The sequence below is a fragment of the Ornithodoros turicata genome, chromosome 6 (assembly GCF_037126465.1).
Source record: "Ornithodoros turicata isolate Travis chromosome 6, ASM3712646v1, whole genome shotgun sequence".
Taxonomy (NCBI): domain Eukaryota; kingdom Metazoa; phylum Arthropoda; class Arachnida; order Ixodida; family Argasidae; genus Ornithodoros; species Ornithodoros turicata.
Window position 1 is genome coordinate 25,194,259 of NC_088206.1, and position 27,654 is coordinate 25,221,912.

The following is a 27,654-nucleotide window of genomic DNA, read 5'->3' on the forward strand; positions in this document are numbered from 1 at the left end:
AGCTGACACATTGAAATTGACAGCAGAGCTCATCAGATAATTCCATTAATAGCAATGCCGTAATGGTAGGTTTGTCTGCCTGCCTATGTATGCTTATTCTGTCAGTAACCTAGCGATCACGAAGTCATCGCACTTTGGGCAGCCAGGCATCACTAAAAAAAAAAAAAAAAGAGCGAGAGAGAGAAAAAAACAATGCTGAGAGACCACGGGATGTCTGTGGTGGATGGGCCTGTTGCACAACGTTTGGATTTGGGGGCGCTCCGGAGGTTTCTCCGTACACGGGCATGTATCGCCTACACTGCGGCTCTGAAAAATCGTGGCGCAATGATTTCCACAAAAGAGATGACGTTCCCGGTACAGCGGTAAGGCAAGGGAACACGCCGGACACGACCACCCACATCATTTCTATAACCCTCATGACGAGGGAGTTGGAGATGCGGTCGCGGGCGAAACTTTACTGCAACCTGCCCATATCGTGCCCATAAAAGGGGGCGTAGCCGTGAGTGATGATGTTTCATTTTTTCTTCTTTCAAATAATTTTGAAAATAAGGCGGAATAGCACAGAAGGTTTGTACAAATACACAATTAAACATGAGTGTTCCTAATTTGTAACGCTCACTGCGATTTGAAGCAGCGACCGCCAGGGGGATTCTTGTCGTCTTTTTCAGCATTGTGTAGGAGCTTTTATGACGTGAATTTCCACCTTCGTAAGTATTTTTCGTACCACGCATTGTGGTATTCCACTAATATGATAGCATATTAATTGAAACGAAGCTATTACTCTCTACGGAGCCTCACAAGAACAGCAGAAGCTTACTAGTTGCGCGAGAAAGCGTATTAGGATTTTAACGCTAGGCTTAGCGATGATGGCGTTGGCGCGTCGCCGGGTGAACAATTGTTGCTTCGGCCACGAGAACGTGTCGACGTCGTTCTACAGATGGTGCCATAGCTTTTTTTGATTTTATGTCTCTTTTGTATATTCAGCTTGGAACAGTGTCCGTAACCATTTGTTTTTCACTATTCTAGCACGTCGTCGCTGACGTATACTCGAAGGCCTGTTTTACCGCACTACGGTACTGTGCACACGTGGTTCGGCACGTTCATTTGAAGGCATCTTTGGAGATTCTATGGTAGTTTGTGTCATTTGAGCGCCATTCACTCCAACAGTTTGATTCTGATTTCTGGGAGAACAAGGAACGTCAAGCAGCCGCGTGCGTGTGTTTGTGTGTACCGGGTACCCATTTTCACTACTAAGGTTACAAATTATCTTTGAATAATAGCGTTACTGTGTCCAACTTCAGTGAAGCAGATCTGCATTTAGTAGAGAGTGACCTGCAATAGAGAATTACCAAAACGACCTTCATTTTCCGTTTGTACGTACTTCTGGCCTCTGGCGAGAGCCTGTGTGTTCCCGCCATCTTATTTTGCTGGTAAACAACAAATGATAAACGACTCGGCTTGTACAAACCCCATTTGCCTCAATTTGACGAGACATGAAATGCCACACAAAGTGCTCTTGCACAAATTATTTTTCATATAATAGAGAATATCTATTCATACTTCATGGAAGCACTGCTTGCTGGCATATATTTTGTATGATAGTTAACGTACATATTGACACTCACAATTATATGTACGTTTGTTTTGCACACAAGTTGAAATAGATTCAAGTCCCCTCTTGGAACACTCGGTTTTCCTTGTCTTTTGATGGAAGCTGAGAAATTTTCCATTTTGTAAGTCATATAACTATAGGGTTTATTCACTGACGTGACCTTGCTGCCATGCTGTAAGTCCCTCTAAGTTATGTTCCCGCCTTCGTTCGCTGCCATATGCTTTTTGGATGACTATTGATGTCGGAAACATGGAAATCGCTTGGATATGCTACAAATGACACAGCACAATAACATTGAAACACCAATTATACAGTGAGTACGATATGGGCAATGACCCGGATGGGACCTACAATATGATGGTCGAATGCAGCACATCTGCCTGCTAACGACAGTGGCGGTCTCCTGCGGATGATGTCATGTGAATAAACCCTATACGTAAGGAGTCCAAGAATGACACTCCAGCACTTCAGAGCTATCAGCTTCGTATTGTGCATTAGTGAAAGCCCAATTACTTTTTTATTGTGTTGATTGGCTTGTATTTGCTGCCACTTAAACGTGTTGGGAGGTAGACTCGTACATGACATGTGATGGCCAGACTTCCTAGGAACTTGCTGGATCCCCTTTTCTTTATATTGTTTTATTTCTTTTAGGCTTGCATTTTGCTCTCATATACAGGGTGTTTGCTCTAACGTGTCCAGAAATTGTTTAAATAGAGCGATAAAAGAAAAGCAAGTGGTACTTTTCTGCTACTTGAGTAAGAAACAGGTACTGCTTCACTAGTAGCACCTTAGTCAAGTAGCTGAAAAATAGTGCTCGTTTCCCTTTAACGCTCGCTTTGAACAAAATTTTTGGACATGTTAGAGCAAACACCCTCTATATATGCTTCCGGTGAAGTGTGAAATCCTGGCATTGTATAGAATGCCTGGCTATTTTGGACAAAACATGAAATTTTTGTTTTGGAAATTATGCAACACTTTCCCTAGGCATTCTATGCAGTCTCTGGGCAGTATGTAATTATCCAAACCTGATTAGGTGAAGTACACAAAACACTTCTGTGGCACAGTTTGCTGCTGACACCTCCTACAGCGGGCGTGTGGGGAGTCCCACCCTTCGGGCCATAGAGACACTTGACTTGGTCTAACTTCACTCAACTAACCTAGCCTACCATTGGCTTTCGATACAGTCCCTAAACGTTCTATACAACGCCAGCTTTCACACAATGCTAGTAGCATACACAGGGGGTTTTGGTTTAATCCTCTCCAGAATTTTATTAATGAAGCTGTGAAGGCTACATAAACATGCGGTTTTCACAGGTGGGTTATGCGGACATCCTGTGGTACGGAGCATGTAAATCCTGAGCGACTAATTACCTATAGTTCATTAATTAATTGGATGTTTTTGGGGAGATGCAAGACAGCAGAATTGGGACCCGTCATTATTTAAATTCATCCTGTTTTTTCCTGAAATGGGCATGTTCTTTGAGATATAAACACCAAATGTTGCTATGGAAATGAGCTGAAATTGAAACAACACACTTCTCAAGTACAAAACGAGGGAAAGGGCGTTCGTGTCAGAGCCCTACGTGTTTTGTAGGGATCTAACTGATTGAAATAAACGCTGATCTGCTGGCCAGGTAGACCGCTTTCCGGCCCAGATAAGCCGAAGCAATGTAGTTCCCGCACTCTAGAGGAGCGTATTTCTAGTTTCAGCTCATTTGCATACCAAACTTTGGTGACTTATATCTCAAGTATATTTCAGTATATGTAAAAAAAACAAGGGTGGATTTAAACAATGACGGGCTCCAATTCTGCTGTCTCAGTTTTGCAAAAAAACATGTAATTAAAAAGTTAATGAATTTTAGGTAGTTAGTCGTCCAGTCCTGTAAAAATGGCATGAGTGCTGCTCCCACAGCTATTTAAAACCAATTTTTAAATGATAAAAATTACATACTTCCTGTATACAGGTAGTCCCAGAAAATGTGTCATTAAATTATAATTGAAAAAAAAAAACTATGCCACCTAGAATCACGCGATCAACAGCATTTGTTCTTACTAGGTTTTTGCCACCTCCTGATGTTAATATCATTTAAGTTTGTGTCAGCTTTTACTAACTGAACTCAGAAATTTGCCAAGTGAAGGTCGCTTTTTTTACCCCAACAGTGTGACGCGCATGCCAGATTTACTCGGGTTCACGATAATTGACACGAATATTGAGGAGCTATTCCTTCAGAAAAAATAGCCAAACATGATGCGTTTCAGAGCACTCACCACAGTGTCAACCACTTTTTGTGCGCCCTCACTCCGATGAAAGGAGGTTGTGAAGTCTAGCCCACGCAAGGACAGTAGAAAACAATAAGGCAAGGTGTGGCTTTTTGCATCCAGCTCCCACTGAGATCATGCATTCCCTTTCCCCATTTCAATAACTCTTTCTTTTTTCTACTATCCCTGTGTGGGCTAGGTTTAGCAACCTCCTTTCGTCAGAATGGGAGTGCTCGAGAGGGGTCGAGCGCACCGTAACACATGGTCTTCGGCTATTCTTTCCAATGAAATAGTTCCTCAATATCCGTATTAATTATTATGAACTCGAGTAAACTCTGCACATGCTTCACATTGGTACGATAAAAAAGCAACCTTTACTTTGCAAATTTCAGAGTTTAGTTCTTAAAAACTGCCACAATAAAACTTGAGTTAGATGACATTCACATCAGGAGGAGCAAAAACCTATTAAGAACAAACGCCGTTGATCGTGTAATTCTAGGTGGTATAGTTTTTTTTTTTTTTTTTCATTATAATTTAATGTCACATTTTCTGGGACAGCCTGTGTACAGGGTGTTTCACCTCTGTCCAACGGTGTTTATCTTTGGAACTTTGGAAACTTTGGCCATTACATAGGAGTGATTTGATCAATTTTCAGTCGTGAGATATTGAATTTTCTGAATTCAACTCTGAAATTTGCCAGGGCAGTGTCACATTTCTTTCCCCAGAAACAGAAAGCGCATGTCAGATTTACCCCGTTCCATCAAAAAATAAATTCCCTACTAAAGTGGTAATAGCCGAAGGAAGAAAAAAATACGAAAGCCGTTGTTTCAAGATGCACAAATCGTCGGCCTCGCTGAGCTTTCAGTCCAATTGAGCCTCTGTATGCAATATGGGGATAAGTAAAAAAAAATCCCAAACCGAGAAAACTGCAAGTGAATATTTGGTAAAGTAATTTTCAGATGAGTTTCCTCGAATAACGTAAATGCAAAATGTGTAACATATATGCATGTGTCTACTCTACATGCATGTCCCGTTAGCATCGTTTCTGGATGTGTGACTTAGCAGAAATTGAACAAAACCCAGGAGCATGACATATCCCCTTTTTCTATGTAACACCGCGCGCACAGGGTTTCCGTGCAGGAAAAAACAGTTTTCACGAGTCCGACTTTCATGGTCACTCCAGGACGGGCGAGCTACCTTTGTGCAGTGGAGCAGCCTAGATATTGATTATCGTGCTGCTAAACGAGCACAATCTTGAAAATAATGTTCTGTATGGCCAGCAAAATATGACATATTAGCATAGTGCACACGTTTTTCCGATTACAAGTCTCAGTAGCACTGCTGACACGGTCATGGGAGGTAGGAAGAACATGTTTTTCGAGCGGAAGTCAGAATTCGTTTCCGCATCGTAGCAAAATTTAAGCTACACCGTTGGTATGCATGTGTAGAAAAGGGGCCTGATCTGACTGTCCCATTGACAGGCATGTATTTCCCGTTTCTTATCCTCCTGTAGTGAGTCAATAAATTGCAGTACGGTCCTAAATTTTCTTGACAGGTACATACTGGTATGTAGATCTTATTGCAACAAAAATACTACAAAGGGGATAATTAGACTTATCCCCTTATTGCATACAGAGGTTCAATTAATGTAAGAAGCGGTGGAAGAAAATGGTGATCCCTGCCCCTTCAGTTTCCTTTTCCATGCTCCTGCTGATAACTGCAGTTATGTGAGAAAAACAGTGAGGAGGAAACAGGAAGAGGAGGGTCTTTCTTTCTTTTTTTTTTTTTTTTTCCTGCCTTATTGCATTAACCTGACGGTGAATTGAGAACGGCTAACAGTTTGTGCCACACGAAACAATGGTTTTCACATTATTTTTTTAAGCTGTTACCACTTTAGTAGGGGAAGTCGGCCCAGGACGCATACTAACCCCCCTGTCCCCCACTCCTTCTTGCTGTCCTCTCTCCATCTGTCCACGTCTGTACGCTGCTCATAGCCACAGTTGCTTCGCGGCGCTAACACGGAATTTAAAAAAAAAATTTAGTAAGGAATCCATTTTGTGATATAATCGGCTAAATCCGACATGCGTCTTCTGTTTCTGGCAACAAAAAAAGTGACGTTGGCTTGGGAAAATTTGGAGTTTAATTCAGAAAATTCATTTTCTTGGGACTGAAAATTGATCAAAGTGCTCCTGAGTCATGACAAAAGTTTGTGGAAGATAAACACCATTAACCCCGTACTTTTCAGGCAAATAGATTCTATAGATTCAAGACTCTTTCGAGTAGATTTTTTGTCAGGTTAGATGTATTTCTATTCGTGAGATTTTTTAAATAAAAAAGCTACGAGGGCAGCGTAATGCTGTTTTTGCAACTGTTATACGGCCAGATGACTACAACACAATTAAGGAATTTTGGGAAAAGCAAGATAGCAGAATGGGAGACAGTCCTCGTTGAAAGCCACTCCATTTAAAATCCCTAAACGTGCTTTGAAATATCCATCGCCAAATTTTGATATGCAAATGAGCCGAAACTGCGCCTGTTGTGGAGGAGAGTGCTCATTCCACGTCAGAGGGCTTTGGAGCGATAGATGCTTGGAGGAGGTTCTGATGTGCTGGCCAGATCCACCACACTGCAGCCCAGACAAACCTCCGCCGGTGAAGGTCACGTGCTCCTGCGGCTTGCTGTTTTGGTTTCGCCTCATTTGCATAGCATGTTTCGGCGATGGGTATTTCACGGCATGCGCTCACTTCATGATTTTTGAAAGATAGAATGGCTTTCAACGAGGATTGTCTTCTATTCTGCTGTCTGGCTTTTGCACGAATTTGCCTAATTAGGGTTAACGAATTTTGGGGAATTAGTCATCTAAGAGTTATACTCTCTCCAGGAGCATGTTTCACCTGGCCATAGAGCCCACCTGCAAAAATGGCATCTGTGTAGTTTCATAGCTTTTTAGAAAGAATCTGACTGGTATGGCTTACTGATTTTCATTACCAACTGGCAACCTCTGTCAACGTCGATTTCATTTCATACCAGCATCGACAGTGAGTCACACAAGAATAACTAGGGTACTAGTGGAGTTGTTTCGTACAGGTGTTGTGACTTGCTAAAATTTGTCTCCATATTTTAAACAGCGGGGTCTGTTCACACTGAAATGGTTCAAGCATCTCAGCTGGAACCTAGATCTCCATATATTACTACACCAGGCCTGAAACCTTGTGCCGAACTTAGTTTACTTACTTACCGTAGTGGTGGCGATGTGGTTGGATGGCAGAAAGTCATGGTGTGATAATAAAAGTAATAATAAGTAATAAAAGTAAGTATAATAATAAGTAAAAGTAATAAAAGGGCATCTCTTTTGTACATTTTGAAGAACTCGATTCCAGCAGTTAGTGCTTGAATATCTGATTTCTAATACGCGCATATAATAGAGAGTGATGACAACAGTTAACATCGTCTGCTATGATCATGTGCTGGCGCAGGACGTGCTGGCTAGCATTTTAAATTACTTGAGATTAGTATTCTACCTCAAAGTGCAACAGATGTAATGCTTACTTGAAGACACAATGGAATACACATGAGTGATGCATAGAATGCTTGAAACCATATTGGGGGGAAGCTGCAACTGCCACAGTGGAGTGAGTTACACTGTAACAACTTCTCGTAGCGGATCACTGTCGACCTGACAGCTTTTTGTGTCATGTTGACAGCGCCAATGTGGCAGGAAAGCGAACTATGTGTCACTTTTCTTGGGAGGTTTCAGGCCCGGTATAATACACAGAGGCCTAAGTGGAGCCAACCTCGCTGCAAGTTTTCCCTTGAGAAACCCCAAAGTAGCCTTACGTGGTGTGCTCACAATGCTCGCTCTTTCCCGAGCATGGTTCTTTACAAAGTCTTTCATAGCCTTTAAAATGGCATAGCTCGTGTTAGGCCATTCTGCGACAGTTATGCCGAGCAAAGCACACTTCCTCCAACTCGTCTCGGACTGTGTGTAATGTAGTGCTCTTCTGAGGACACTCTCGGTAACTGAAGGTCATGGTCAGCGTGTGTGTGCCATTTAAAATGCCCCGTCATTGGTGTGACCATTTGAGGACTGACAAAATTGTGTGACACCGCTGGTAATTGCTTAGTGGTTACTGAACTCTTCACTTTGCTCTCTTTTCCAGCCAGTGCCTTCTTTTTTTTTTTCTTAAATTTTTTTATCGTAATTTTTTCTTTCGTTTTTTTCTTCCCCATTTTTCGTGGTGGCACCGACAGCGAGCCATGGAGAACGCTACAGACAACAGCCAGACGAACCTCATTATCAACTACCTGCCCCAGACGCTGACAGATGAAGAGTTCCGCAACCTGTTTGTCAGCATAGGCCCTGTGAAGTCGAGCAAGATCGTGCGACACAAGGCAACTGGATACAGCTACGGCTTTGGCTTTGTCGACTACCAGACCATCGCAGATGCAGCACGGGCCGTGGAGACTCTCAACGGCCTCCAGCTTCAGAATAAGAAGATCAAGGTGGCATACGCCCGGCCAGGAGGCGAGACGATCAAGCATGCCAATCTCTACATACGGGGCATTCCCAAGCATTATCCTGCAGAGCAGGCAGAAAAACTCTTTGCGGATTTCGGCAAACTAATCCAGTTCCGTGTCCTTCGCGACGAGACGGGTACCAACAAGGGGGTGGCGTTTGCGCTGTACGACTTGCGTGAAAATGCAGAGGCCGCCATGGCTACGCTGACTGGTCAGACCCTCCCAGGTGCGACGGAGCCCCTCCTGGTGAAGTTTGCGGAAGACAACGCCAAGAAGCTGCGTCCCCCACTGCGTGCTCCTGTGGCAGGGGGAGGACCGATGAGGGGGGCTCAGGGGCGGTACCGTTATAATCCACTAACGGGTTCATACAGCTACCCGATGGCAGGAGGAGCTCCGGAGGGAGGTCACGTGCTGTTCGTCTACAACATTGGGGCGGACACGGACGAGAAATCGCTCTGGCAGCTCTTCGCCCAATACGGGTCTGTGACCAAGGTGAACATCATTCGTGACACGGCCACAGGGCTAAGTAAGGGCTTCGGTTTTGTTACCATGGCCAACTACCAGGACTGCGTGTGGGCCATTGAGGCACTCAATGGATTTCGTTATGCTGGGCGTCCTTTGCAGGTGTCGTTCAAGCAGCCCAAGTAGGACGGGGGTTTCTCATGGCGCGAGGCTAGGGCATGCCCTGCCCGCAGCGCGCGCTAGCAGGGGCTCAGATCAGGGCTTTTTCCCGGGGGACATTGTGGGGGATGTTGTGTTGTTTTGTTGTATCAAATGTGTACATCGAGAAGTGCCCCATCATGCATTACAATGCTCTGCATAATAAAAACATGCCACATGATTTTTGTTGGTTGTTCCTCTTGAAGAAGGTAGCGAGGAAAAAAAAAACTTTCTCTGCTACCATATAAGATAAACGTGTTCAGAAATCTTTACCCCATTTTGTGGAGTTCTGTGGCATGGCTGCTGTAGTCGCGGGCGAGGGTCATGAAATTTCGTGCCACAGTGGGAAATTCACGAACTGAAACACACGAGCATGTGCATAGCGAGCAGCATCTTATAGTTCTTGAAGGGAGCCTGAGCTCCATTTAGCGAAGCTTACGGCGCGGGTGACGCGTGTCAAGACTGCGCTGGCGGGCTACGCCCAATCTGTCGGTCATTGGAGTTGCAGACGGCAGCGCCGCGAACGGCGATGGGCGATGTCTGTCTGACGACGTATTCTCCGCATCGTGGAGGTATGTGTGCATGGATGTAGGTGCGGCGACCTCTGAGTCTATGTGAACCCATAGATTGGGAGGACTATGCGCATCGCTGGTCTCTTCGTCTGTTCAGCGTTCACGTTTTTGTACGCCGCTTTACTATGTCAAAGTCTACACATCAGGCCAGGTGAGTTGAAGGGCAGCACCCTGTAACTGAATAGTGTTTACAAAAACTAAGAGGGCTTCAAAATCACGCAGGAAAAAAAGTTTTTTGCAACAGAAATATGAGGAACATTATTGTCCCATGTGCATAAAAAGCGATCCGAAGTTGTATCCGGGCTGTTTAAAGTTTAGACACTTCCAAAAAAGGAGAGAAGAAACCCAAAGGAAGCTGGCCTTCACGAAATGTGCAGATGCATTTGTGCCTGTCTCGAAAAGTGTATTCCTCGAGGTTTCCTTTTTCTCCGCACACTTGAGCCTTGACCTCAAAACGACGACGCTGTTTTGTAGCAGTTATTGCTTGGCATCGTGTCCTCCAGTTTGTCAAGTTTTTGAAGAAGCAAATGTCATGCTTCGATATAGTGGTGCCTAAAATAGTGACTGGCTATCCTGGGCGACGCACGTGCTTAACACCGAAGAAGAAAAAGAAAACAATATCGGCTGTATAACTGCTGTCACTAAAGTGACAGCATCAAGTTTATTGAGAAGTTGTCACGCGGATGGGTTGCAACAGTTTCGCTTAGCATTTTTGTCAAAGGAGTAAGGACTACAAGTAAATTATGTTTCTACTTTTATGGACTGCACGATGGTTCACCTGCAATTCCTTTTCTTGCCGACGAGTGTACGTCCTCTAGAAAATCGATCCTTTAATTGCCACTCCACTGGCATGAATCTTGAAATTCATCGAAATGTATTTGTTTGCTTCATAACTGGTGTGTTGATACTCGTCGCCTGATTCCTCTAACTTTCGTACTTGTAACACGTAACTTATTCCACTTGTTAGTGTTGTCATCACTACTACTACACCACCTGATTGTAAATTCTACTGACATGAAATTGACTAGGATCTCCCGTTGATGGCTGCATTAGCAGGGAGCGGCAAGCATAGTGCCCTCACGACTGTTTGTTAATTTATAAAAGTATTATTTCTTTGACATTAATCTTTGACATTGCCCTCTTTGCTCGAGCTAACATTATAAAATGATTCAAGTGTGGAGTAGCCATGTTCAGACAGAGCTTTGTTTTCTTCCTATGCACCTGATTCATTTCACACGGTTGAAGGAACTTATAATTAAAAAAAAGTTAGATGTTATCCATGTTGCTGCATCAGCGATGCAACAACTACACTTGCTTTTGCAGCCCTGTGAGGTGACAACAATGACAAAATATTGCCTTTCCGTTGATCAGTTTTGGGAACTGAGTTAATAATGTACAGGAATTTGAGAGCCTGTTCTCCAAAAAGCTTGGTCTGCGTCATCGACAAGAACTTTTGGTCAGTTTCCCATTGTGCAGCATTTTGGTTGACTCTGCTGTTGCATTTTGATTGACTCTGCCATTGCAAAAAATAAGTAGAACCCAACATTTCCTTGTTTTCGGCTGAATGTTGCTCTGCAAATCGTGCGTCACTCCAGTGTGAGCATCGTATGATGCAGAGCCAGAAAAAGGATGAGAGAACTGCAGCACATCGTTTTTTGCTCTTTTTTCTGTTTTTCTTTTCTTTGCCATTGTTATCTCCTTTCACAGCACTTGCATTATAATGCATTGTCAGACAAAGCAACGAAAACACAGTACTCTTAGAATAAATGGAGTTACTACTACTCATGTTCTGTTGAAAAATTTGGCTTTGTGAATTCTTGAATGCATTTCTAGGAGATTAAATGAAAGCTGAAACTGTAGGAGTACCTCCCCACAAGGTAGCAGTGATAAGCAAGAGCCTCATAACTTGAAGCTGTAAGAGTAGGGAGTGTCTGACATGCAGCACTGAGATAATATTTTGTAGTACATGAGAATATGTATTTCTCAATTTTTGGAGCACGTGCCTTTTATGATGCGAGTACCTTCTGTGGAAAGCTTCGTTAGGTCGCTTATCATAAGTAGCAGGAGATATACGGGAGATGTACAGTGTTAATATACAAAGATCTTAAAGGCCATCTCTGACATTAAAGAAACAAGTTCCATATCATGCAAAGATGTCAAGTTACCAGAGCTGCATTTGCACCAAGATATGCCTGATATACCCATGTCTCTGCATATTACAGGAACTTGATAACACTATGCAAACACAAGTATGGGTTCTAGCAGGGCCATCCCACGATTTATGCACTCTTTCTTTTTGTCAATGAATATGGGAGGTCTAATATTGAACCGCTTTTCAGATGAAGCTATTATTTGCCAATATAGATGGCTTACCCGATTGCTTCCTATATTTTTGCTCCAAAAGGAATATATATCTTAGATAGCTTTGAAGGTAGGCTTCTTGCACCCAGTATCCGGTTGAAGTTGAAGCCGAGCTTGGGCACGCACTGTGGGGTAAAAGGCAAACACCAAGCAGCTCACTCTGCATTTTTCTGTACCTGAGCAAGGCATTTAATTGTACAAATAGTAATATTCATTTATCAAAATTGAACTCCTATGGAGTCTGCTGTGGTATCCCCCAGCAGCTTATCAAATCTTATCTTTCCAAGAGAGCACAATTTGTTTTCTTAAAATAAGGAACGTCATCCACCTTACCCCTGACAGCATGCGTTCCACAAGGGAGCATATTTTAACTGCTTCTTTTTAATCGCTTTGTACACAACATTGTTCATTTGCATGGAGAAGCTGTATTCATTATACAGGGTGTTTTTTAATCGTTACAGAATTTTTATTAAAAAAGCTACCAGAGCAAAATAGATGCCGCTTTAGCAGGTGAGTTATACAGCCAGCCGAACTACTTGTAGGACAGCGTATGCAACTACTGAATGACGAATTAGCTAAAATTCGTTAGTTAACTTATTAATTAGATGTTTTCTGGGAAATGCACGATAGCAGAATTGGAGCCAGTCATTATTCAAATCCATCGTCCTTATTAAACACCCTGAGAAGCAAATGTAGCTCGAGATATAAATTGCCAAATTTTGCTATGCAAATGAGCCGAGACCAGAACTACGCACTTGAGCGCAGAAAGAGCGACATGTAATCCATGTGAGATGGCCACGTGCTTTGGAGCGATGGAGCTGATTGGAGTAGGCGCTTACCTCTTGGCCAGATAGACTGCTATCTGTCTCAGATAAGTTTATCAGTCAGTTTTATTGACTTGTCCATAAACAGCGTGATGGCCTTCTAATATTTATTTATTTCTTAGCGCCCAGCAACAGCAATAATCCTTGGTACAGTGGTAATATGGTACAATGGTCAAAAGGGCTTTGAGCGCTGAAACTTTGGACACCATCGGACTCCAATCGTTATTGTGAGGGGGCTCTGTATTTTATACCCCACATCCCCACCAGCAATGGGGTAGAGTATCGCCTCTGGCGATGAACCTCCCCACTCTCCTTCTGAAAATAAAGTTGTTGTTGTTGGTACGTACAAAACAGTGGAAAATTAATTCGTTCAATATTGTACAATCAAAACTGTGAATGGCACAAATTTGATTATTATAAGGACGCTGCACACTGGCCAGGGGACTCAATGGGCAAAATCTTGGAACATTAAAAACACGACACTGACTGAAAAACCTCAGTGGTGCGTGAAAACTAATGGATTCAATCAAGCACTGGCTATAGGCTTATATAAGGCGAAGGTCGCATTGTTTCTGCTCGAAAAGTTCTGGTTTCGGCTCATTTGCATAGCGCAATTTGACAATTTATCTCAAAGTATGTTTGCTTCACAGGGCATTTAATATGGACTGTGGATTTGGATAATGACTGACTCCAGTTCTGATATCTCGCATTTCCTAGGAAACGTCTAATTAATACGTTAATTAATGAATTTTAGCTAATTGGTCGTCCAGTAGCTGCATACTCCACCCTACAGGATGTTTGCCTGGCCGTATAACCCACCTGCTAAAACGGCATCTATTTTGCTCTTCTAGTTTTTTAAATAAAATTTCTATAACGAATTGAAAAACACCCTATATATGCTGACGACGACGATCCTTCTACGTGGGCATCTAGAATGTGGCATAATTTCTAGAGGTAATGCCATACTCGAAAAAATTTGGTTATGTTATGTACTCTATGGAGCCCTCGCTTATAAATGCGAACAAAACAAAAGCTGTAATTTTTAGACCTAAAAGCAAATATGTCTAAATAAAACATCTACTTACTTATTCTTAGGGCTTCTCGTTACTTATAACCACGTTGTTGCGGTTACTTAAATAAGAAGTGAACCAGTTGCATAAGTTTGATGAAAATCCATAGATGGATAATTTATCAACAAGTAATTGATGACTCACAGAATCGAACGCTTTCGATATATCGAAGTAAACCGAATTACTAACAAGATTGGTTTCGACAGATCTGCCAGATAGGAAGCCATGTTGTGTAAATGTAAGAAAATGTTTACAGTAGAAAGATAGTCGCGAAAACATAACCTTTTCAAATACTTTCGAGAAACAGGGTAACAAGGATATGGGCCTGTAGTTTGAGACTTCAACTCGTGAACCACCTTTGTGTATAGGAACTATGAGAGATTTTTTCCAGACCTCAGGAAACTGAGCGCTTTGTAAGGAGCGGTTAAAAAGGGAAGTCAGCACAGGCACGAGGACATTGGCACAACCCTTGACAATGAAATTAGGGACATTATCAATGCCAGATGACAAGGTTGATTTTAATGAAGAGATGGCACGAGAAACCTCCTGTTCATCAATAACAATGCTCGAGAGGCTAAGATTAGATGGAGAGGCTTGAGCAGTGATTGTGGGGGCAGATTTAGAGAAGACAGAGATATTCAACAGGTATAGGTGTATTTTACCAGTACATATAAAAATTATGCTGTACGGTAGCATATTTATCCCCTCCTTTGGCACGGCACAGTAGTGCGGAGTACAACGTCCCAAAGAAATCGACAAAAAATACAAGTACAGTGAACCCTCGTTAGTATTACCCCCGATAATCTGTCATGCTCGCTTTACGACCGGTTTTCTGGGGAACCGTTTCGCCACCACGTAAGTCCACCTCGTTAGTACGACAATTCGCTTATCCGACAATGACCGAGATTTGTGCCATGAGTAGGGCCAAACATGCGTATTATCCTCTCGTTATTTTGACCACGGCACTTGACCCTCAGACTAGCCCCAGGAGCGGCTACCTGTACCTCCGGCAGAGGGCGACACGTGTTAAAGTAGGCCTACGAGGTTTTGGATGATTTCTGATGTTGTTAACCTCAAGATTTCGCATAACGCTTCTCGAATTGCCAAAGTGCTGAAGTGCAAAGTGCTGATGGGGTGCCTGATGGTGAGCTGAGTGGACCTCCGCATGTCACTGCGAAAGAGACAAGAGAAGCACTAAAGGTTGCACTGTTATTCTTTGAGCAATAGAAGGACATCAGGACATTTATAACGAGCTCACAATTGATGGTGCTATTGTCCTTTTAGAAAACTGATAATTACCGATAATTGTTCCGAGTAGACATTGGTAACAGACTTTTTCAGGAAATAAATCATCATAACTACGTAGGCTTTTGTTCTGTGTAGTGGTCTGTCCAGAGGGTGCGTTTCTAGTTAGCAGACTTGTGCATAACGCGTTACTAGTACTTGCTTTACTTGTAAATAATTACTTGTTTTAGTAATTTTTTGAGTGATCAGTTACTTTACTGTCAAAGTAATTTTTTGAGTAAGGATTTACTTTTCTGGATAATCGATTACTCAGTAATTGATTACTTTTCCGGCAGAGGTTAACTTATCCTTCAGATGTTCTGCCCCAAGTCAAGCCCCTCATGATGTCAGCTTTTGTTGGGCCATTCTAACTATAGAAGACGAAAATCCAAAAGGGCTGCCAGGTACACATACACAGGGAGAAAAAAGGGGGGACTGGTGTACCGAAGAGGGGAGCAAAGAAAGGGAGGGGGGGTGACGTTTCGAGCGAAAGTTTCTTCTTCAGACTAGAGGGATGGAAAGTGGGTTCCTATTCTGTCCCTCTAGTCTGAAGAAGAGCTTTCGCTCGAAACGTTTCCCCCCCTCCCCCCCTTTTCTTTGCTCCCCTTTTCGGTACACCAGTTACCCCCTTTTTTTCACCCATTCTAACTATAGCAGGCAGAGGTCATTGGGATAACGTTCTGGAACTTCAGGTTCTCTCTACCTAATCTCTTCCTACACCAATGTGGCGGTACCTGAAGCTTTGGAGGTTTAGTGAGTCATGGGGCAGTCCAGGCAATGCTCTTCCGTGATCGGGTCAACGTCTTCCCGGGCGATAAATACAGCAGACATACAGATGTACTTGTACACTTTTGTTTTTCGTGTTATTTCAGCTGTTCCGCTGTTGAACTTTTTTTGTGTTTGTTAATGAGGCACACAAAGACTGGTATAATTTGCGTGAATGCAGAGTAACGACCGGAGTAACACTTTACTTTTCTACTCGTTACTCAGTTGCATTCGGAGTCGAGTAATTGGAAACAGTAATCAATTACTTTTTCTGTAGAATTAACAGTAACGGTAATCAGCTACTTTTTTCGAGTAACTGGTACAAGTCTACTCCTTAGTATGACAATTCGTTTTCTGATCATAATCCACGGGAACAGCAGTGGTCGTATTAACGAGTCCTGAAGCATATTTAGTATGCCTAATAAGGGCCATATTACTCCCTTATACTAGGAATGTAATGTTCTTAAACCTACCACATTATACAGATATTGCATACTTCGTTTTTACATTTGAGGCAAGAAAATAGGCACCTCTTCACCTTGCCGATTTCTTGTTCCTTTCTTCATTGCAAGAACGTCTTGCGATCTGCACTCTTAGGACAGCAACTCCGTTGTTTTGACCACAATGCAGGATAAACTTTGGATATCACTGTCCCTTATCAGCTTTCCAATTTATTAAATGATATTGCATGTAGCAATATTAACAATATAAAGTTATCTAGGCTGAAAGAATTGTTTTTGTTTTATGAGTAGCATGTCTCATTATTCGTACATCTGGCACAGCCTTCGTGACTAACGTAAATAGTGTAGGCATGCTCAAAATTCGAATTTTTCAAATAATGAAGCGAATAGTAGTATATTTGATTGGAATTTGTAATCAAGTATGGAATTCTATATTCGGATTTTGAATCGAATCTATGTTTCTTCCAAACTGAATATATTCGAATAGTTCCAACGCTGCACACTGAAGGCCGAAAACCGCATGAGAGGGCAGAAGACAACGTGGGCGCTACATCATAATGCTGTACACATGTTTATATCCGTGGACATGCTGCATGTATATCTGGTCCAGTTATACGACTTCACTTAATCTTCGCTTCGGTTACGTATCTGTTTGCTTCGTATTCACTTTGGTTTTACAATAGTTATTTACACATGTAAAAAATAGTGCATGTTGCAGTTTTTTTTTTTTTTTTGTTACTTTTCTGTCTTGTTTGGTCATTCTCTCGTTCAATTGTGTCGCTATTTCAGTTCCAGTTGTGTTGTTCAGTTCCAATTGATGTTCTGAAGCTGGAACACATGGAAAGGACAAATACATACAAAGCCTCAAGTGCCTAAGAAATTAATGATGAAAGATGGAAGTCACTACAGATGGCTAAACTTTTCAGTGACTTCCATCTTTTCCACCGTTTTCTTATGTGTCTGTTGTGTGTCTGTTTTTCATATATGGTGGCTGAAGCTAGTCCAGCCTTTCATGGCTTTTTGACTTTTGCTTCCACCACATTTGCGGTGGGAAATAGATTACATTACATTTTATGCTGATGATACTGGAGTCATATTCAACCACTGGCTGACCGAGTTAATGCACTAAAGCATCCTTTTGGGCTTGTCGGCAATGCACCACTGCTAATACACCCCTCTCTTAATTGACCTCCAAATTACCGGAAAGTATAAGTGGTGCGAAATGGCTGGCAGTGCCACCAGCATTTGTTAATGACGCACTTTAGACATGGTAAGTGTTATTTTCATGATGGCATATACTAATTGCACATCCCTTACATATTGTATATTTTGTAAGGCCTACAACTCTTTTTAGTACTATCATTGCACTAGAGATGTACTTCCATTCATAATTCCGTGTGCTCTGGGAAGTTAAGGCAACTGGGCTGTTTTGCCTCAACTTCCTTTAACTAAAGCGATAAATGAAGATATGCAGGGTGCTTTTTTATCCCCTGCAGATTTTAAAAAAAGCTACGAGAGCAGTATGGATGCCATTTTTGCAGTTGAGCTATGCAGTTAGGCAGACATCCTACCGAAGAGAGAGTATATAACTACAACAAGGTAGAGGCTTGGGGTAGTTTGTATCTTGACAAGGTTGACATAATGCAGCACTATCGACCAGGGACAAACACACTGTGTTTGTCCCTGGTCTATAGTGGTGCATTATGTCAACCTTGTATAACTACAAGTTAGCTAATTACCTAAAATTAATTAATTATCTCTTTAATTAGGGTTTTTTGGGTAAATGTGATATTGCAGAATGGGAGACAATCCTTGTCGAAATCCACTCATGTTTTTAAAAATCCTGAAAGGAGCACGTGCATTGAAATATCCATAGCCGAATTTTGCTATATAAGATATGAGGGGCACATTGGCAGGGTATGTCTCTTTTGAGCTAAATATATTTTGCAAACCTTGTGCATTAAAATTGGGCACAGTTGTTTGTAGAGTAAAGCCACAAATTATTGTCAATTATTGTTATTATTAAAACTGGGTGACATTTTCTTAAACTTAATTCAGGCTACCTACACTTGCAGGCATTACTGGCTTTGAATGAAGGGAAATTTTTGAAGCATTGGTGCATGCATTGGTTCGATGGCAAGCATTGCACCAAACCACACTTACCTTATGTGCACAGGACAAAATTGTGCATTTTGTATGTGGATCCAATTAAACTGTTATGTTAGGCAGCAATAGTTGTTCGTTAAATACATGCTGGGAGTGGTCAGCCTACCGGGACCCAGATTTAAGCTCTAAATTGGATTTGTGTCAAATGTAGCAGGTCCATGCACGTTGCACGTATGCCTGGATGCATTCTTTAAAAGCGCTAAAAAGCACTTAAAGAACTGTTTCAGTAGAAATGGGGACCACTATGAAGAGAGCTCAGCACGTATGCTGTTGGCCATGTAGTTTCTGCAACCTTTTTGCATACTGGAGTTGTGAAGGCTGAAGATAGTTTGGGGAAAAATCTGACCCACATGATAACTGATTGAAGGCTGAATATCTAGTGGAATCGTGTTTTACCCATAAAATGATGAAAGATTGAAGTCACTGAAAAGGTTAGCCAGCTGTAGTGACTTCCCTCTTTCATCATTAATTTCTTAGGCACTTGAGGCTTTGTATGTATTTGTCCTTTCCATGTGTTCCAGCCTCAGAACATCAATTGTTGCATACCCATAAAAAGTTGGACCTTACTAACCAAGATCACAGCCTTACAATTTTGTCACACAGGTGTACCATAGCCTGTGACTCCTTCTGGTCAGTTTGGAGGGATGAATTGTTTTGTCAAAATTAACACCTGTCATGCAAAAACAGTTTTTGAGACTCCAGAATTCCCATTCTTGATCTCTTTTATAGTCTATTAGTTTTGAAAGAAAATTTTGAATTCAGCTCGTAAAATTGCATAGAACCCATGCAAAATATCTCTCCATTTCGATATAAGATGCACCAAACAGTAGGAGCGCCGACTAAAACTTCAACGTTTTTCTGTTTTGGCTCAAATTTCAACAAATATGCCACCCCCACCCTCACTTGAGGTCAGTATGCATGCCTTCTTACTTTGTGGATGGAGCTTACACTTCCTTGGAAGGGTACCCAGAATATGACCACATGGTTCAAATACAAGTATACTGCTTGGGAAGTACATGTAGGACTACTTTGGCTACAAAAGCTATAGGAAATGCAATAATTTGAACGTGATACTCGCAGTCAATCCTCCATCTTTTCCACTTGTATCGCTTTTTCTTTACCGAATTTCTTGAGCCACAGTAGTGAACATTTGCTGCATGACTGCATCTGCACTAACAACTCAAGATAAACTGCTCAGTGTAACCTCCAAAAAAGCATCCTTAAAGTGCGTGAAACAAAAGTCAGGTTGGTGTCAATAAATGTGGAGCTCCCACGAAGTCTTTGGCCTTTGGTGAAGGCTTCCAGACAATTCGCTTAAACAAAGCCAAGTATCCCTGGAAGCTAGTGGCAGTGGCTTTTTGAGCCAAACAATCTTCTCCAGATGGCAGTTTGTTTACAGGGCTTTCCTCTTTTTTTTTTAGGGGTGGGAGAGGGGGGGAGTTACTCATTTTGGCTCAGTGTTTACCATACTGCGCGAGCTCAGCCGTTGACCAGACCAGCGGCCTTGATGGGGGTGTCCCCCCTTCCTTCCGTCAGTGGTGAATGGAGATGCTTTTAGATTGGGAATGGTACTTTCTTCTCCTTTTATTTGATGGGTCGTTCGAACCTTCGTTGAAAAAGTCTCTATCTTTGCTATCCATCTTGTGAAACTCACCTAACACATTGAACAAGCTAGGCCACCGTGACCTTACAAAACCCATTCGGCCCCTAATTGCTGCATCGATAAAATGTTGGCTTTGACAGCAGCGGCATGGCTATGAGGATGAAAGCATCCGCTCGTTGGGGTTTACTCTAAGGTTGTCTGAGAGGTGATGGGTTTGAATCCTACCACTGACTGTGCTGTCAGAGATTTTCCCTGGTTTTCTCGCAGACTTTCTAGGTGGATGGCAGCCTAGGGCGCATACTAATCCCCCTGTCACCCGTCCTCCCTGTCCTCTCTCCATCTCCACAGAATAAAAAAAAAGATAAATATTGACTCCCACTGAGAAAAACTCAATAGATTTCTTTGAAACCCAAAGCAAACGTTGCTTTTTCTTTATTCAGAGAATTTTACTGAGGATCCCCCCCCTCCTGCCACTATGAGCGCCTGTGATCAAATTGACGGGGGCAATGTCATGGTGGGAGGTATGTGGTGTCGCTACACGACACATCTACTCATACTTGTCATCATTTGTATCATACCATCATTGTGTATATAATCATAAGTCACGAGGAAATATATGCTTTTCACTGCCTGACTGTGCACTACACTACAGTCACTTTTAACCACATTTAATTACATGAAGGGTCGACAGCGAGGCATGCAAAGCTCTGTAGTTCCATTAATGTTTTCCATTCCTGATATGTGTTGTTGCAACAGTACACTGACGGGCCATACTGCTGCGAGTGTTTCGAATAATGTCACCGTGTTAGAATTCTATGTAAAATGTGCGGACAGCGTTATAAAAAGCAGTCACAAAATTGTCACGAAATAAATTCACAATAAGTCTCATGGATCAGTTTGGTGACGTTGTCAGCAAAGTCAACTGCGTGATGTTCTGTTGTGACAGGTGAAAAAAAGACACACAGTAATGATAGGGTGAGACGAATGTGTTCATTTATTTATTTGATTATTTATTAAGGAGTGCCCACCAACAAGCCAATGTCTGGTAAGTGCTGCTCTCTACACAATGAAAATATGTTGCACAACCGAAGGTCACAAAATATTACAGGTCAGGTCAGCAGTGTAGCAAGGAAAAAATATTTTGGGAGGGGTTCTATCGGGACTTTACATCAGAGAGGAGGATTTCCCCCTCATATCACTCTCCGAGACGCACTACCAAAGGTTCCACTTTGGAGGGTGTTTGAACATCCAGAACACCCCCTAAAACAAACATGTCACCCACCCCCCACCCCCCCCCCACACACACACAACTCTGGAGTGGTATGCGATACTGTGCTGTTGAAAGGAGGTCTGGGCATTCCGTCTGCCCGTTTACAATTTTAAACAAGAAAACTGTGTGAAACTGAATATTTTGTCCGTGCAAAGTAGATAGATCAAGCTTTTGCAACACCTAGTAAAAATATCTTCTGTCATAAAACTTGTCAACTTTATTACGTGTCTACTATGTGAACGCTGTCGTAAGCAACACTTCATTGGTTTTTATTGCCAATGCTCGCCACTGTACCCATCCCGACTACTGCATGAAGGGCATCTTAAACCTTTTGTAAGCGTGAAACAAATTTGAGTGATATTGGATTTGTAATTTTCTAACAGGTGCACGATCAGTTTTTTTTTTTGCATTAGTATACTCCATGTACCTTTTCTCTTTTTCGTTCATTTTACGTTCACTCTCCCATTTGCCACCGTCTGGCATATAACAGGCAGCGTTCTTTCTATTTTCTATTTCTTTTTTTTTTGTTTGTGCTGAAAGAACTCATGTCATTGTCACCATCATCATCATCCATACGTTGTGAAACATGTTTGCAGCACCTTCTAGACTTCTATGTTGGACTGCAGTCTGTCAGTGGTGAACCAAGGGCAGCGATTAACATTTAAGATGTTGAAATTTATAAATCACAGTTATATAATAATAATAATTATTATATTTATAAATATCAGTCACAATTGAAAATTTTGAAATAGGGTTGCCATTGTGAAAGCAAGACAGTGGTAGGAATCAAACCCACCCCTCTTGTTTACCACTCAAGTATGCTAATGTGCTATACTGGCACGGCCTGACGACAGCTTGCCATAGGGGCCTCGTTACAGTGAACAGGACATGTACCCACTCTCTTCACATTCTCTCTTACAAGTTTTGTCATGCATGCAAACACACACACACACATACATACAACACAGGCCGAGTCAAAGTCACTGAGTAAAAAAAACCTCGTCCTGTGTTATATGTTCACTCACTTGATGATTGCTGATTGCTAGCAGCCTTGTCTACAGTATGTGCATATACTAGCCTCAGAGGGTTTGTCAACATGATAGGCTGTAACTAGTTGCTTGTTCTCAACAATTTTTATCTGGTTAATATTACAACAAAACTGGGATAATTTGTTGAGCTTCTGAATACAGTGTTCACTACTGTCATGCCACTTAAACTACAATCAGCCCTCAATTTATGAACGGTTAGGGTTCCTAAAAAATGAATCATGAATCGAGGGACCCATAAATGGAGGTTTGTAATGAGAAAGGGGAATTGTCTTGTCCCAGACGGCACCGTTCATAAAGCAAAGGAATTTGTAAATCGAGGGCTGACTGTAATTGTTTTTTTAACAGATTTCTTTATGCCAGATGGGGCATCGTGTGTTTTCTTTTCTTGAACTTCAAGGGGTCTACGAACCTGAGAGTTGCAAAACTACTTTGTAACATGAAAACGAAAAAGGCATTGGACAGTCTCAGTTGAATTGTATTGGCAGGCTGCCAACCATAAGAGTCCTAAAATGTGATACACATGGGTACCCTGTATCAGAAAGCAAGTAAAAATTAGCAGTTACCTTTAAGGATCCTTTTTAGAGGTTGAGGCCAAGTTCAGGGACCATATGGGAATTTGCTTATTGAGGCGGCACTTACATCATGCACAGCTTGAGGGTTTGTTTCTGTCATCGGCAGGAGGTTCTGAGTTGGGTAAGCTGTTTAGACTGGCAGGTTGTGGTTACAGCAGTTGCTGCTCCAAGTGTCCTGTTGTTGGCTGCTGTAGTTTAATATAAGCATGGGAACTCCAGGTTCAATAAAAATGAAGTTGATTATGTTGCACCTGCTAGCGTTTACATTGTTCCAAAAGTTAACTTTTCTCGTTTATTTGTTGTGTCGAATCTATAAGGCGTTGCTCAATAAAATTTTGCGGACAGCGTTTGAATGCACCCTACAGTTGGACACAGCTTTAATTTCATAAGTCGTCGTGAATTTCGTAATGAGATGCCGCTAATGCTGGACTAACCCACCCGTGTGAGGCCTCAGTGCACATCTTAAACTGGGATCTGCACTCAGTTTCAGAAATTTTTGCTACCACAGTTATGGGCCAAGCAGAACTACAATAAGTTCCACACTTTCATGACTTTGGTACCAGCTACGTAACTAGTGAATGGTCAAAGAAAAAATTCTCTCCCAACCAAAATTCAAATAAATTTGTGAGGAAGATGTAGCTGGCGTAACTGTGTCACTATTGTCTTTGCAACGTCCACTTTTGTTCGAGTGAGTCAGGACCTACTAGGCCCTCTGTTGGTCATTGCCTCACACTTCTTTATAATATATCTGGCAGGAACATTTGACTCCAAACAGCTGTCCTGCATTGCCTTTTACTCGTGAGTGACATATTTCTAGTAGTGCTGTCCAAAGGCGAGCTTTCCCCCCCACCCCAACTGCATGCTCAGTAAACAAAAAAAGAAGAAAAAGCTCGCATGCAGTTCTGAACACAAAATTATCTTGATTCTCGTTTTATTGTCCAACCTAGCTCCCGGAACCTGCTGTCCGGCATCCCCTTGTGGGATTCACTTCCAGTAACCCCACCGGGGATCCCTAGCCGACCCGTCAAACTCCCCAGCCGCAGCCCAGAGAGCAAGAACACGTCAATTAGCAATAAAGAAAGCATTTATTTATTCCTTAAATGAGTACGAAGACCAAAGAGGCCACCAGTAACAGTCAGTACTTCCCGATTACTCCCCACTTCTCGTAGCGAACAACTCTGGTAAAAGACCAGGAGCCCAAGAGCCTCATGCCCTCTTCAGTATGAACATATATAGTCCCTCGTGAGAGAGACAACTCGTCCCCTCCAAGACAACGGCGCGGTCATATCAGTGGCGACCCCCACACCCTCTGGTGCAGCTCCTCTTGCCCCACCATCAGAACAGCACTGATTTCCAGTGTTATCCGTATTTGGCTGTGCCAGCCAACAGCAGGCATGAACCCACATTGAGGAACAAGGATGAAAATCTCATCATCAGCCTGCGTGGCATTCCCATGACGTTTACCACACTGACCACGTGTTACGTGAAAATTGCACCAATGCAATTGCAATTGCAACTGCAGGCATGTCATTGTAGAAACATCCTCTTGTCGTCACATTGACTTCACGCATGCATTGCCCAGTGCAGAAATTTCAAATCATGTGGATTGCCAATTATGATTATAATAATAAATTAATTCCACTCAGGTCTGTGAAAAGGGAAGCAGTGATTCAGTAAATTAGGAAATGCAGTGCCCACAGGAACAAAAAGCAGAGCGGGAGCTTGTGGAGGGAACTATCTCATCAATTTTAAAAGGGTTTTCACTCTCAATATACTGGACATCTACCATGAAGTTTATCATTATCATCAGCTTATCAGCTTACCAGCTACAGTGGGCAAGTGCATTTCGAAAGTCTGCTGCGTTGATATATTGGTACTCTGTGTTGCTGCACATGAAAGAAATGGATATACATATTGAACCATGCACCTAAAACACGCTGTACTTTGACGTAATAGAAACACAGAAAGACAGACGTGACACTTCAACCTCCTCAACTGCTGTTTGTAGTGTGCTACAAACTATTGCACTTACATCTGTGCGAATCTATTCAAATTATGATTTTGTAATTATGTTACATGTTCTTGAACTGCATTTTTCAACTCCTTCAGATTTTCATAATGTTCTTCAGTTTTGTCTGCAGTGTTGTGCTTGAGCATTGGTCTGTTATGCTGTATTGTAAAGGCAGGCGGATCTGAGATTGTGGTCTAACTGCGCATATTGGTGCAGCATGACGGTATTACGAGTGTGAGGTCAAAAGCTATTTTTTGTGAATTGCTCACCACCATCTACGTTGCCTATAGCTGTGCTTACATCGCAATATGCTGCTAATAGACCTCTCCCTGTTTGTAAACAAATAACGTCATAGTGTTCGCCAGTGCCACCAATTTGGTAGTGTTGAACTGCACTCGAAGCTAGGGGCGAACAAGGTTGTGCCTGAAAGTCACAGTCTTGAGGGGATTACGATGGTCATTGAAAGGGACGCGACCTTCGGTCCTGCTTTTCTTTAAATAGGAGGCAGCGAACAAGTGTCCACTCATGGAACCCAGCCCTCCACTTCCGATTTGTTTCGGTTTCAGTCTGTCTACCAACGTCATGATGACGTTTCTCTGGTAGAGGTCTATAAGTAAAAAGAACAAAGAGAAGTAGGTGGTGGAGAAACACTGCTGTGTAAATGGTGTGAATAGTCTGATAGCATGTGAGGTTTGATGCAGATTCTTGATGTTCTACTAGTTATTTTTCTTAAGTCGCTGATCTAAGAATTTTCAATGTTTACAGTGGTTGCCGTGGATCCTCCCATAGTGCGGACAGTATTTCCAGAGCGTGTGCGTGGAAAACGGTGGGACGCATACCCATTCCGTGGGCTTCCAGAGCCCCAAGTAGAACTGCGACTGGACGAAAAGCTTACAGTCAGCCTCCTTCTTGACACTGGCTATGATGGGCTGCTCGTGCTGCACTATCGGGCATCGAAGCTGCCTAATGAAACTGAACTGTGGTCAGACACTGGCAGCAATACGGCCTGCCACTATGTGGGTGCAGTGAATGGGGATCCTCAGTCTCGGGTCGTGGTCAGCCTCTGCCGTGGCATGGTGAATATCATACAATGCACAATAAGTGATGTCTTCACATAGGAATATATTAGGCACACTAAGAAGAATCTGCAACAGAAAATTCGATGCACATAAAATTCATAGGCACACACACACATGCACCTACACACTTATGATGCAGAATGCTGCTGCTACAAATACATGTGGATTGCTGCTGCCCTGTACCAAGTAGTATTTGTCATTGAGAGTGTGACTGGACTATATTTGCTTGGATCTAAAGAGAATTCCTTGCCTGATATCAGGGAGTGCAGAATTGCCACTTATGTTACAATGGAACACGTGGCTAGCAAAATGGATATTGACCCCCCATCTATGCTCCAAATAGTGCTGCTCTTCCTTTTGGACATTGGTGATGCCAACTGTGTTTCCATATGGTCTTCATGTGCATGTTCCTATTTTATTGATAAAATGCATGATTGTGCATTCAACAACTGTTCTCTTTTAAACACACTAGACAGAGCAAGGGGTCATCTGATGTGGGATGAGTACATTAAGAAAGAGAATGTTTTACGTGACAACAGTTATAGAAAAAGTTACGGCCCATAGGATTCACTTTACTGATACCATAAGTATGCACTGACTGATACTTCAGACTTGTAGTACCGATAAAATCTGTCAGAATTATAAAGCAGTGCAATTTTTAATATAAAGGAAATATAATATCTGAAGGAAAGGAAAAAAGTCGTTTCAAAAGGCTGTCTACCTTGCAGAATGAGTGTGAGACAATGTTTGTGTAAAATTTCTATGCGTGTAGCACATTACTGATGTGCATGTGATAGGCATGCTTACCATAGCAAGGATCTCTGTTGTTGCTGGAGAAGTTTTCCTTCAACACCAATGCTCTTCTGCCTGCCTTTTTACCATACTGTGGCATAGTTTGGTACGTGGCTATTTTATGTTTTGTTTATGCAACCGAAGACTACATTGATACAGTTGAATGCAGCGGTAACACACTGAACACAGTGTTGGTGTGACTGCAAAATGAGGCACGTTGACATTGCAGTAGTCAAAACTGCTGTGCCATCATAATCTATGCCCACATGCAACATGACAACTGCAGTGATGCTTTCTCCACATTATGCTGCAGACAGTATATTGGTTTATTGATAGTACTGACTTTGGTGAGTTTTTCTTCCGTCCTTCTCAGGATGATTTTTGTTGCGCCAAAGCTTTAGTCCGATTCTCAAATTTGATCTACGTGCTCTTCATCATGGCATAACTTGTCTCTCTCTTCAGTCTGTAGCCTTGTCTTCACTGTTTCAGTCATCAACGTCTCTGCATCTTGCTTTAGGTTTAGAATGCGTGTCTTGTATATCAGGAATTCCAATAACTATTACTATTACGTATTAGTGTAACTTCTCTATCGACAAAGGCACATCCTGCATTTGATAGCTTCTTGTGCTGCTCCATTAGTCTTAGAGTCACAATGCTGGCTCCACCTGGGTGTTACAAGGAGCGGATTACCGTATTTTCCGGTGTGGTATGCACGTTATAGACATT

General features: G+C 42.3%; 2 protein-coding genes across 8 annotated transcripts in view; both read left to right on the top strand.

Annotated features, from left to right (window-relative positions):
• The first annotated feature begins 602 nt into the window (after positions 1 to 602).
• Positions 603 to 9,230, top strand: LOC135396458 (ELAV-like protein 1). Of its 3 annotated transcripts, none has more exons than XM_064627435.1 (2): positions 603 to 707; positions 8,032 to 9,230. In XM_064627435.1, the coding sequence occupies exon 2, from the start codon at positions 8,129 to 8,131 to the stop codon at positions 9,035 to 9,037; it is 909 nt and encodes a 302-aa protein (XP_064483505.1). In that variant the 5' UTR covers positions 603 to 707; positions 8,032 to 8,128; the 3' UTR covers positions 9,038 to 9,230. The 3 variants fall into 3 exon arrangements, with proteins under 3 accessions (XP_064483505.1, XP_064483508.1, XP_064483506.1); XM_064627438.1 differs by having other exon boundaries at positions 622 to 707; positions 8,123 to 9,230; XM_064627436.1 differs by having other exon boundaries at positions 636 to 707; positions 8,036 to 9,230.
• A 330-nt stretch (positions 9,231 to 9,560) lies between these two features.
• LOC135396459 (A disintegrin and metalloproteinase with thrombospondin motifs 9-like) overlaps positions 9,561 to 27,654 on the top strand; it is a 99,309-nt gene continuing 81,215 nt past the window's right edge. For 2 of the 5 annotated variants that reach the window (XM_064627439.1, XM_064627441.1), the window contains exons 1-2: positions 9,569 to 9,772; positions 25,823 to 26,133. In XM_064627439.1, coding sequence (XP_064483509.1) covers positions 9,688 to 9,772; positions 25,823 to 26,133 — 396 coding nt within the window. In that variant the 5' untranslated portion in view covers positions 9,569 to 9,687. Of the gene's footprint in view, positions 9,773 to 25,822; positions 26,134 to 27,654 lie in introns of all 5 variants that reach the window. The other 3 variants (XM_064627440.1, XR_010423393.1, XM_064627442.1) reach the window with 3 other exon arrangements.

Coding starts and splice junctions, on each gene's coding strand:
- LOC135396458 (XM_064627435.1), top strand. CDS start 8,129: ATGGAGAACGCTACAGACAACAGCCAGACGAACCTCATTATCAACTAC.